The sequence below is a fragment of the Thunnus albacares genome, chromosome 1 (genome assembly GCF_914725855.1).
Source record: "Thunnus albacares chromosome 1, fThuAlb1.1, whole genome shotgun sequence".
Classification (NCBI taxonomy): Eukaryota; Metazoa; Chordata; class Actinopteri; order Scombriformes; family Scombridae; genus Thunnus; species Thunnus albacares.
In genome coordinates, this window is record NC_058106.1 from 12382739 (window position 1) to 12396231 (window position 13493).

Genomic DNA, 13493 nt, shown 5'->3' on the forward strand with positions numbered 1-13493 from the left:
GAATATGATAATACCCTCCAGAGGAAGTGAGCGCAGTGTAGTGGAATGTAGTTGCCATTAGTGGAAGTTGAGCTGAAGCTGGCTAACAGCTAGCCTGCTATGTTGAGTGTGAACTGGAGACACAGAGGAGAGTGATGAAAACATGCCTCACTTCACAGTGGTGCCGGTAAAGGATCGAGCTGAGTCCAGCTATGACAGTCTAGAGGGGATTAACTGGGTGGATTACAGGGACACTGGACAGGACTACCCTGATCATCAAGACACTGTCAGTTCTGATGGTAAGTCTCACAACTTTTACTTAGCTCTTTATCTCTCCGCTTTGACAGACGTTGACTAATTTGGAAGTTGAAGAAAATGTGTCCTGAAAGTGAAACTTAATGAAGTGGATCCCGCAGATCCAATTCATGGAGTATGGGGAAGCTTTGCTTTGTCCTGAGAGCCTTCTGAACAGCTGGTTGTATGGTTACCATGGCAATTCTCCAGGGTCACAAAGCAGTTTTCCTAGCAGACAGGTCTGTTTTTGACAGCTCACTTACAGTCGGAGAAACACTTCTTTTTTATCATTTTGAAGGTGCTTTTTCCTGGATTTGGAAAGCCTTTTAAATTAAACTAAGGGACAGATGAGAAACAAAGGGAAAACAATGAAAAGGGTGAGAACTGTGGGGAAAGACACAAAGGGGGTGGGGTTTTGTGAGGGGGGCCAATACCACCACAACAAGAAAAGGCCTCAAGTGCTTCCACACAAAAGATGGAGCTCTCTTTGTGCCAGGGGAGGATTTCCTTTCACAGAGATTGGCTGTTCAACAACACAGGAGCAGATTTCTCCCTCCTCGCTTCTCTGCCTCAGCTTGTCTCTCACTGTCACTCACTTGTTTCTCCACTGTATCAACATAGAAAGAGGGGGGCCACTACCCGACAGAAGAGAAAGGGAGGACAGCGGGAAGAGAAGTAGAGGCGTGAGGAGTTTGTAGCCGCTGGGTAGGATTATGTGAGAGCTGTGCTGATTTGTGTGGGCTGAGAGAAAAAACAAACCAGAGGAACAGAATTTTTTTTTTTAATAAAAGACTCACATGGGCGTGGCCTTCAAATGAAGCGCCCACGCTTAACCAAGGGCCCAGGAGGCCAGGCAAACCTACACACTGCCTGGCCATCCATTTATATTACCAGCTGTCTAGCAGTGAATATCATGCTGACTGTGAGCTTGTTACTACTGAATAATATCAGAAAGGATCAGAGTTCAAGGCTGAAGACTCGTCTCACAAGTTGTTACTGTGTTAATGAGCTTCCAGTGTTTGTCTAAGGAGGTGATACATGTACATTTCTATGTATGTGTACATAAATGTGCATATAGCCTATATACTTTGCAATAAATTGCAATGTGCAGGTGAGATGGCCCATGCTTCAGTGTGGCACAGGACTCAAGTAGATATCTGAAGCATAACAAGGAATTTCAGCACATGTTGACCTAGCTGTCTGGTTGTATATTTCTGGAATGTATGGAAGTCACCCTTTAAAGACACATGATATTCTCAAACAGCAGAAATACAAGTTAATACACTTAAGATATGGAACATAACAGTACTTTATAAGTGTTAGAAAGTAGTGGCTCTAATGTGCCCTGAGCAGAACTTTGTATTATGCCCCCTAAAAAGGGTTTGATGACACAGCTGTCCTGAAATAACCCTGAAACTTTTCTCAGTGAGTTTTCGCACATGCCTGTTGCTGCCTTTGTCTTCCTGCTGTCATAATTCTCGCTAACCCACCCAAGCTGAGTTTCCTGAAGCATGAGAACAACAACTGTTAAATTTAGTGCATAGCTGCAAAGATGACTACATGCTGTACAGGGTGAGAAGGAGAAGAAGAAGAAGGAAGTGAGACTGTGATGAATGATGAAGTGGAGCAAAGGGCACACAGTATATTACCATTATGCTTCAAACACACATGGTAACACATGGTAAAAATATAACAGACCCACTCCTGGACCCCCTGCAGTTCAACTACAGAGCCAGCAGGTCTTTGGACAGTGGAGTAAACATGGCCTCCACCACATCCTTCAACACCTGGACTCTGCAGGAACCCACGCCAGGATCCTGTTTGTGGATTTCAGCTCCGCCTTTAACACCCATTATCCTGGTTCTGCTAAAGGACAAGCCCTCCCAGCTACACATGCCTGACTCCATCTGCAGGTGGATCACCGACTTCCTGTCTGACAGGAGGCAGCACTTGAAGCTTGGGAAACACATCTTTGACTCAAGGACCATCAGCACTGGTTCCCCTCAAGGCTGCGTCCTTTCCTCTCTACTCTTCTCTCTGTATACAAACAGCTGCAGTCATCAGTCCATCAAGCTCCTGAAGTTTGCAGATGAGGCTCATCTGGCCAAACAACTTGGAGCTTGAAGTACACAACCATCTCCACTGTCTTTAGACAGTTCTTCAGAAAGAAACCAGCCCCACCTGCCCCCATCAGCCTGTGTGACTCACCGGTCAACACTGAGGAGTCCTTCCGTTTCCTGGGCACCATCATCATCCAGGACCTCAACTGGGAGCTGAACATTAGGTCCCTCACTAAAAAGGCACAGCAGAGGATGTATGTCCTACAACAGCTGAAGAAGTTCAACCGGCCAAAGCCAATGATGGTGCACTTATACACTGTCATCATGGAGTCCATCCTCACCACCTCCATCACCATCTGTTACGCTGCTGCCACTGCCAAGGACAAGGGCAGACTACAGCATATCATTGGCTGATTGGCTGCAACCTGCCATCCCTCCAGGACCTGCACACCTCCAGGGCCCTGTTGCAGGCAGGAAAGATGATGGCCCACCCCTCCCACCCTGGACACAAACTCTCTGAAGCACTCCCCTTTGGCAGGAGTCTGCGGTCCATCAGGACCAAAACCTCACGGCACAAGAACAGTTTCTTCCTAACTGCAGCTGGTCTCATCAACAAGGCACGGGACCCCCACTGACACTGACTGTGATCATGACCCCCATTGACACCACACATACATTAACACACATGTCCGCATCTGACTTATGCGTTACATTAATGTACATCTTGCACATATTTTGTTTATTTTGTTTATTTATTTTTCATATCTTCTATTGTTAATTTGTCACGTATGTTTCTTGTATTTTGCAATACTTGCCTATTTTTGTCCTCACACTATGTTTATTGTTATGCATCATCAGACCAAAGCAAATTCCTTGTATGTGAAAACCTACTTGGCAATAAACCTGTTTCTGATTCTGAACTAAACAGTAACAGCTACTCAAGTCACTGTAGTTGACTGCATTTTTATAGCATCTCTACTGTGTTTTTAAAGCATGGATGAATGTTATTTAAGTATTTTGTCATAGTTATTTTTAAACATGGATTTGAAATGTTTTTTTTTACTCCATGAATAACAAGTGCCGAAAGAAGTTTGGAACATGTGGCATGTCCATATGCGTTATTGCACCATCTTTAGTTATACATCCAATCCAGTAAATGAAAAAGTTGGGTTGGAAAGTAATCACTGTGGTAAAACAATCCAAAAGCAATTGCGTCTACTGGATGATTTCATCATGGGAGTGGTGGGCTTGGGTATGGTACATGCTGTGTGTCTTAGCCACAGTGTGACGTTTACAGCAGGGAGGAAGTGACACAGTGAAGAGTCTGTTTCAGCCCATGAACTCAGCTCTGTTTGGCACAGGACAAGACCAGCCTTAACACTGTGGTCATTGTCGCAGTGCTGCACTCCACTACACTTCACTACCCTGAAATACCATTCACATTTCAGGGAGGGAAGTTTCTTGCTCGTCTTATTTTCTTGCTGCTACATAATGTGCAAAAAGAAAAGAATATCAGCCATACATATAAATAGGTTTGTTCTGAACACAACTTGTCCTTGGTGGACATAGCATTCTGTTATTCTACCATTAGCTAAAGTTTTGTTTTTTGCCTGTTCTTCTTCGTAAAAGTCAGAAGTTTAGGTTTATTTGCAACACTCTTACATATCTTAAAATACAACACATCAAACTTTGTCAATGATAAAATGAATAAGTCCTGTACTTATTTCCATTATTGTACCTGGTGTTCTCACAGTCCTTAACCACTAAACATGGTGGAGATGGGCATAAGTAGGAATATTACAAAGTACTAAAACAAGCTTTAAATTTTTGCTTCAGAAAACAATATTTGAAAAAAGGGACATGTAACCTAATCACAATCTTTATTCCATGGTTTTGATTGAAAGCATGGAAAATCTAGGATGAAAAGTGAGCAAGAAACACTTAAGATGCTGCCTTCTCTCCATGACTACTGCCTCTGTGCAACATTGGCACCTTGGAAAAGTTTCAGGTTTATAGTAGTATATGAAGTGAAGCAACACATTGTATCCATTAACTAAATAAAATTAATGTGCAGGAGATATTACTGTTGGCATTAAAAATTACATCAATAACATCAAACTTACTTCTCATCATCATTCATAAAAACATAAGTCATTCATACGTATCCATAGTTAATATGCACATTTGTGAATGGTAAAGCTGATAACTGACAACAAAAAACTGTCCTTTCAGTTATGCCATAAAACCCAATAAAGTAAGAAATCCGTTAAACATGAAAAAGTGCACAATTAACAAATAGTACATTTTTATTATATTCATGTTTTATAATAAAATTTTCATTTTTCAATTTTCATTTCATTATAGAAGAAACATTGGCATCATCAGGCAACCTGGCTAATGTGCTGTGTTCTCATGGCAGCTAGCTACTCACTTTGTCTGTCATATGTTAGCGTACAGTATCAGAGTTTATCAGAGTTTTTTGTTTTGTTTTGTTTTTTCTGAAAATAGTTGCCTGCTGCGTCTGGAAATTAAAGGTAGAGTCAATCATTCTGGAGAAAGATTATTGATATTTGAATTAAACACCCAAATAAATACACCCCTCCCTTCCTGCTCATTCAGAAGTTCCGCCACCCAAACAACCAAAAGACAAATATGGCGGAATATCAGATTATGCTTCACTAAACGTGACAGAAACAGGCTCGGAATGTAAACAAAAATGCGGGGGGTCTCAGTGAGACTATCTCGGATTCAGTGTGGATTGATACATTTAATAAAATGGAAGAATATCTGTTCTTTGAGAAAACACTTTTTATTTGAATTGCTGGAGACGGTAGACTGTCATGTCCTCACGCAGAGAGCTGCTCTGATGACGCCCCCTGCTGATTGGCTCAAATAGTGTTTTGTGCCTCAGTTGGAGCCACTTTCTTTGTTTTCCACTTACAGAGCCAGGGCTGTGTATGATAACTTTCTTTTCAGCGCACACACAGAACAGACAGCTAGCGGACTGTGAAGAGATTCGCTGAATTTGACAAAAAGTGTATTGAACAATCTTTCTCCAGAATCACCGACTCTACCTTTAAGTTGATGAGAGCAGTGAGGCAAATCAAAATGTTGTGGGCCATAAAACCAAAACGAGTTGAAACAAGCTGAAATGCTCTGTAGAAATGAACAGTACCTTTCCTGTTACATTTAGTCATTTGATGTTTAGTGAATATAAATATATTGATTTGTTCAGCTCTATTTCTTCTTCTATTGTTATTAGAAGGAAAAACAGCAGATGTGCCAATAATATAGTCATTGAGTGTAAATTTGTCTTTTGCTGGTATTGGCCCAAACAGGTCCTGAGAAGTTTATATAATGAGTGGAGGATTTGGAGAATTCTTCTGTGTGTTCCTTCAGTAATTCTGGAGGACAGGATAGCCATTCCTGTCTTGCAGTCTGGCGTGCCACTCAGATATCCATGCAGAGATAAACACACTGTGGTACAGCAGAAATGTAGAGCTGATGACAGAGGTAGAACAAATACAGATAGCCACACACACGCATGCGCACACACACACACACAAATGCACATACTCATGTATAACCCTTATAGTACCACTGTGTAAGATTTAGTGGCATCTATCTCAAAAAAGATGAAAGGCCCTCTCTAGAGCCAGTGTTTGGTTTGTCTATTCTGGGCTACTGTAGAAACATGGCAGTGCAACATGGTGGGATCCATGCAAGAGGACCTGCTCCCTATATAGATATAAAGGGTAACGAAAACACAACGATTCTTATTTTTATGGGATTATACACTAATTAAAACATACTTATAAATATTATATTCCATTTCTGCCAAGTCCGTTTCACTAGATGCCACTAAATTCTACACACTGCGCCTTTAAGCTCTAACACTATGCAAAGATCATAGTAGGTGACAAAGATGATCTTGCTTTCCCAATAGAGATTCGTCTTCATGGCAGAAATGTAACAAGCCAGTTAATTTGTCACACATCCTCTTGAGATAGCTATTTGAATGATGCAATTGTCAATCCAACTGTGTATCCATCCAACTATCTGCCACCTCTGTTCCATCTGCTTACTTTAGTCAGGGCCTAAGTGGCAACAGGACAAATAAAGCACCTCTATGTTTTCCAATGTGTGCTGCCAGCTCTTCCTGAGGCTTTCTGCATTCTGGGGGATGTAGTCCCTTCAGTGTGTCCTGGGTCCAACTGTCTGACTTAAACACTAACCAGAGATCTGTGCAAAACAAGTACAGTATACGCATGAAAACAAATAGTTTAGTGTCCATGCATAAACAATTTGTTGCTGTGCTTTTCTTGGGTCTATGGTGAATGCAAAACATGTGAAACTTGTTAGAAAAGCACTTTCAGACTAGAATGTGATTCAGCAAATATGAGTAGGGATTTCTGGCACAACTTCACCTACTTCCAAGGTGCATAGAGAAAGAAAGAAGTCTGAAGGGGTCAAGACTCCATCAACACTTGTAATATAAGAAACAACTCATCATTAAGTTGTTCTTTATACTACAAGTGTTCCTGGAGTCTTGACCTCTTCGTTCAGCCAATATATTTCTGGCAAAACTGTTCAGAGCAGTAATGATCTGGGAATCGTTACAGGAGAAACAGCTGCACTATCAAGTTGTGCTACTTTGGCATGTTCAAGCATTTAAATGTATCATGTGTAGATGAACAAGCCAGTGGCTGTTTATCTGTACATGTAACATTTACACAAAGCAAACATTCATGAGTACAGGTTGTCTTTACAGCATAAAGGCATAATGTATACAGCTTTAACCATCATTAAGTGCATGAAAACATTTTGCAAAAGCATTGCAGATACACAATCTCCTGTACAGACCACAGTCAGGGCTTGTTAAGTCATTAGGTCTACACACATTGACATCCCCATTTAGTTCATTTGTGACTTTTTGAAGTCTGTTGTACGATGCATCTCTTCCCACCCACCTTTACCCCCTGAGGTAATCAGACTGTGCTGCTGTCCTTTTCTCATCATTAGAACACATCAAAGCTAATATGTTTTGCTATACGGCTCAGCAGGTTAGCATTCCTCTACTCTGTTCAGATGCTGCTCTGAATGAAACACTGCCATTACAACTTATGTTGGTGTGTTGCTATGGCAGAATTACATGGTTTCTTGCCACAGGCAAAGGAGAAGAGTAGAGTACAATGAAACCAAACAACTTCATATAAAGCTAGTATTAAGTTTGAGAAGGAAAATAATTTAAGTTAGTATTATGCATTTGAAATTTGCCTAACTGATTTGTTGGTTTGTCATGACCAAACGGTTACTCTATACAGTACTGAAATACACTGTGCAGGCCTGTTTTTTATAGAAAAGCAAGTGTTTTAGATATTAGATCCCACATACATTTTTGAGTGATTGACATTTTCCAGATATGCACCACTAATGTGGGGTGATGTTACTTAAGTGAATGAGCCCGCAAAGTGAGTAATCAGAGTTGCTTACTCGATTTTACAATGAATTGTGAGACGTATAGGGAGATGACATCCAGTGCACTGAATGCAATAATTGAAGCATTGACACACCATACTGTAGAAAATGTGTGACTCCCCGAGCAGTTCATTCCTGAACAAGGACCTGGTTTGACACACACCTTAAGCCAAAATGAACATCATTTTCATAAACATATCTGCTTTTATTCAAATATTGTATTTATTAACTTGCCATGTACCGATTGCTGTGTTTTGTAGCCAGTAGTGCACTGCAATTTTGGTGCACCTCACTTTACTATTATATGGAATTATGACAAATACAGAAAAGGCCTAATTGTTGTATCCTGCCTCTGCAGTGATGCACCATAAGTAACATAATGTTAGCACAGTTAACTTTGTATTTTATATAGCACAAACAAATAAAAAAAAAAACTGGACTTTGCTTGTATCAGATTTAACCAATCTCCACAACTCCTGGTTATGAGTAATGGAAATGGGTTTTATATCACTTTGAAAGGGCTACACTAATGTCCTCATTGCAATACTCCAGATAACAATTCATGTTAAAGATTTTCACTCTTTGGACTCTCTTCCCCCATAAGTTATTCACCTTGTTGAAAAAGCTGGTAGAATCCAGATAGTTATAAGAGGTCAGTGTGTCTATGAAAAAGGGAAGAAGCTTTTTGGCCCAGAAATATATAATGAGCTAAACACAATGGACTATAAAGACAAATATAACTTTACCTTTTTACCATTTGAGCTGCTGCCCTGCAACAGTTGTAACATGTTTGCATAAACCAGTCACATCAAGCTATGCTTTGAAGGCAGGCACTGTTTAATGCAGCAGGAGTGAATGAAAACAAGTAATAAGAAAGCAGCAAAGGATATGCACATATACTCTATTTTACTGTCTTTTTTTAATATATATATATATATATATATACACACACACACACACACCATCTTCCACACACACACCACCCCCAACAACACCAGTAATCAGTAAAACATTCTTGCCAACTAACTGCACAAAGTAGAGTGAGCTAAGCTGTACGACTTCTCTGCCTCTCAGTGTTAAGTCTTAAATGTTCATTAAAGAGGAAGTTTAGCAAAGAGGCTTTTTCAAACCCTAAGGAGCTAATGGACAGCGATATTGTTTTCCATGTCTAATCGGCTTTAAAAAGCACAGACACATTACTGTAAAGTTTCTTTCTCTCCTGAACATTAGTGGGTTTGAAAATGTCCATTCGAAAGATAACTGGAAAGAACTCTTAATCCAAGTATACTGTGCAGTCTAGATAAAGAATACTAATGACCCGTTTGGTGTTTGCTGAAAAGTCCTGAAGATGTTTTGCAGAGGCTGCTTTCTGGAAGTTGTTCGTTGGACCTATAACAAATAATTCATATTGATTTTGTCTTTGCAGATTATCTATAAGAAGTTGTTTAGAAATCATGAATTTTGCACTTTGAAAAGACTTGACAACCTAGCATCTTCTCTGCAAATTGATCTAGCTGTAAATACCGCACACAGCAAATTATACTGTACCTTGACAGGCCTGACACCCAGGCAGTATGTCAAAACATTTGCTTTGGACTTTGTTGTACTTTGTGTTTGGCTGGGGCTTCAAATTAAAGGTGATAGCCAAACATACAGTTTAGTTGTTGTCTATACATTACAGCTGCTGCGACATGAATAGCTCAAATGCTCCTACCTTACTAACAATTTTCAGCAGAAAAGGTTAATGAACACACAGAATGTTGAATTTTTCTTTCTGTTTCAAAATATTTTCATTACATATAACATGGTTTTAGATATAAGTGTTCTCCCATACCACCACTGTTAGACTTGTTTAATGAGAAACCTGTCAGCTGCTACTGACAATGAAACAATGAGTCAGAGTATTTTAAATTCTTGTATATAGAAAGTAAAAGTCATGTACAGCACTGCTTAAATCCTCTCCCTGCTGTAAATCTGTCTGTCCGACAGCACTGACAATCTTTGATCTTCTGGCTGTAGCCTTGAGCAGTCAAGGTGGGGGCACAGGTGACATGTCGGTACACGTTGCTGTAAAGCCTGGGTGCCGTTCGGTGTGCACAGCAGGACTCTTGTGTGCCTTCATAACAGGCCAGTTAATCTTTAATCTTTTTAATTAGACATTTAATGTGAAGTTATTAACAAGAGACCCCCACTGTCTCCTTAGCCCATTGTTAGAGTGATTTATATTTAGTTGGTTCAACAAATGGAATGAGCTGAAAGCTACACTATTTATTTATTTATCAAGTAACACTTCCTGTCAGGACATATTTGAACATCTCTCACTCTATGACAACGTCCATCTGCATTGCCCCCAGAAAAACCAGCTGTGCCTTTTCTTATGTGAATCAATGCCTCTTTCTCATCTGCAGTAGTCTTCCTTCACTGTTGCTTCAAACACAGATGTTATCCTATGCCACTGACTGCAATATAACACTAGAGGACAGTGTTGGCATTGTTTTTACTCTTATCACTTCCCAAGCATCACTACAATCCAGCTGTGTTGTTGTTTGGGTTTGTAAAGACAGACCAACAGACATCTGGCCTTCATGCTCCCATTGATCACTTCATTTTCACATACGTCAGGAGAAAGTTGAGCTTTAAACTTTCTCATTGATAATTTACATAGGTCATTTTTCAGTCAGAGGTTGTTGCATCAGCTAGACATTTCAAACTGTAGCTCTTTGAGATATCATCAAGGCTATTATATCCCCATGAACAGACATGTGCCTTGCATGTGCCTTGCATGTGTGTGTGTGTGTCTGTGTGTGTTTGTGAGTGAATTAGCACTGTACCCTGCACTCACCCCCCTCACCATGCACCATGTGTTAGATCAGGCCCCTGAATGAGTGTTCACCCTGGGTGACCGGGTGTCCTGGATAGTAATCGACAATTTCCCCAAGCCTGAGTACAGAGTACTCTGTTGCAGACTGCACACAGCGCATAACTATGCTTACTCACAGCGATACTAGCAGCAGTGGGACACAGAACACAGGTGAGTGAAGACCAGCATTGAAGCTCAGCCAATTCACTTGCAGCAACACTGGTGTTCTTAGTACAGATGAGAATATTTTCCTTTTTCATGCCTACTTGGTAAATTGGCAGACTTTTTGTTGCAGGATTAATTTGGGATTTGAGATGCAGGTGTTAAAGTTTACGTGCTCAAATAACCCAAGGTTAGGTAATTTCTGACCAAGGCACTGTGCTCATTTTTGCATGATTCCTTTTTTTCTTCAAAAGCAGAAGTTAATGAGAGTAAAATCTAATTAAATGCTTATTTATCACCCAGACTTTGCTTTGTTGGCTTAACGTGGTCAGTGCTGCTTTTGACCTTGTGGCTATTTCACTGCAGCTCCATTGCATCAGTTATATGTCTAAAGTTTAATGCTACATGGAGATTATGAAGGTGTTTGAATTATAATTAGTAGTGACATTTTAATGCTGAATATTGAAAATGGAATGGACTGTCATGTAAAAGAACTAGCATAGAAATTTGTTTTTTCTTCTTCTTTGTTGTATTAATTACTGTACTGTTACTTTTTCCTGTACTGTTAATTACTGTTGATGCTGGACTGCTGTATTATTTTTTTTTTTTTACACAGTCTTTTAAAATGTAAATATTTGTTTGAGAAAAGAAAGTGCTGAAATGTTTTCATGTAAATACAAATCTGGAATTTTTTGAAACCACATAAATGTTTCATTCACATTCATGACTGTTAATTACTATTGACATCTTGTATATGGAATTCATGTAACCTATATGTCATATGTATTTAAACAAGTATCACATGTGTAAGAACCAAATATTAAATGCATTTTGAATGTCATACTGACACAGCATTCCACTGTAAATTGTAATATTATATTCATTTTTATTGATTGACTGAATTTCAGTACTTTAAAGAGATATAGATGAACTTTTCTTTCATCCTCTGAGACAGCACTAACACTGCTGGAGACTTAATATTGTCCATAAAGGTTTGGTTGGTAGAGTGAATAAGCATCTTCTTAAGACAGGGTGATGCAGATCATATTGCGATTTTTATAATTTTTTTTATTGCAGGTTTTGCTGATTTATCCACAAAAAAATATATTTGTTGGCCCCAGTAGCTCAACTTACTGAATGTCCAAAAAGTAAATTTATTTTTATTGTCATTCTTTTTTCCCCCTTATAGGACATGGGAATCATAAAGAAGACAGCCCATTTCTCAACAGTGCCGATGCTGCTTGCAAGAAGAATGACTTCTATGACAGAAATCTGGCCTTGTTTGAGGTCTGTTATTGTTACTTTGTAATATTTCTGTCAGATGATAGACTTAAATCAATATGATCAACTCAACTTCAGTTTCACTCTTCCTCCAGGAAGAACTGGACATCCGGCCGAAGGTTTCCTCTCTGCTCAGCCGCCTGGTCAACTACACAAACATCACCCAGGGAGCTAAGGAGCATGAGGAGGAGGAAAGCGCTGAGGCCTCCCGTAGGAAGACCCCCAAGGTCAGGAGTCAGGGCAGAGCAAGGAAACACTATGTCTCGCTGTTTTTAACATGTGTACACTGAGTTTTCTGAGGTTTAGTAACACCCTCAACCTCTGGCTCTCCCCCTGCCTCGCTATCCAAGTTCTAGTTTTGTATTAAGACTTGTTGATTGATTGCTTATGCCTTTGCATGCTCTGCAGTCATGCAGTGGCTCTGTAAGACCTGGATACATGCAAGAGCTGATGACATGATTGAATGACCTTTAAAAAGTACATCAATCAATACTAAAGATCAATATGCTTGTTTCCTGAAATGTCAGGCTCAATACTCTCCCCTCTCTCTTTGCCCCCTCCCCACCCCCTCCTTCTCTCCCTCATTCTGTCTATCAGTCTCCCAACATGGGCACTCTGATGGGTGTCTACCTGCCGTGTCTCCAGAACATCTTTGGTGTCATTCTTTTTCTCCGACTGACATGGATTGTCGGGATGGCTGGCATCATACAGTCCCTCCTGATTGTCCTCATGTGCTGCTCATGTGTTAGTATGCACACACACATACTGCACTGTACACAGGCACACACACACCATTACGTCGGGTTGATTTCACCACCAATGTGGGACATAAGCCAGCTTTTTTTTTTCTAACCAGTCGATAGAATCCACATGGTTGCATAAGCAGCAACAATCATTTAAAGCAAAGACTGACTGTCACTTGACTGACTGACTGTCACTGATTTTTTCATACAGTATGCTTCCATTATCCAAACCTTATTACACAAATATTGTGATCATATTAATTTCCAGGCTAGATGCTAAATGTATTGCTTCCTTTCAAAAGGATTATGCTCTGTTAGATGGAAGATGTGCTCGCTTTGAGCTGTCAGTTTGATCAGTGGATATTAACCATATCATATTGTAACATGTGTATGTGGGTCCTTTTCCATTTTTATTTATTTTCCCCTTTCCTTTGCAGACGATGCTCACAGCCATATCAATGAGTGCCATTGCCACTAATGGTGTTGTTCCAGGTAATACATGGAAAAATTCCCTCATCATACATTTATCCTACATGTTGCCTTCGTCCACACTACAAATATTAGAGCAGTCTATCGAACTGAGTAGACCTTATTGCAACATAAAACTGCTTTTCAAATACATACTTGTTGGACCTT

At 40.0% G+C, this 13493-nt stretch overlaps 1 protein-coding gene across 1 annotated transcript in view; it reads left to right on the forward strand.

Annotated features, from left to right (window-relative positions):
* slc12a4 (solute carrier family 12 member 4) overlaps positions 1-13493 on the forward strand; it is a 25028-nt gene continuing 11535 nt past the window's right edge. Inside the window, exons 1-5 of the mRNA XM_044332557.1 lie at positions 1-278; positions 12023-12120; positions 12210-12341; positions 12712-12858; positions 13295-13349. Of these exons, the coding sequence (XP_044188492.1) occupies positions 143-278; positions 12023-12120; positions 12210-12341; positions 12712-12858; positions 13295-13349 (568 nt within the window). The 5' untranslated portion in view covers positions 1-142. The remainder of the gene's footprint in view (positions 279-12022; positions 12121-12209; positions 12342-12711; positions 12859-13294; positions 13350-13493) is intronic.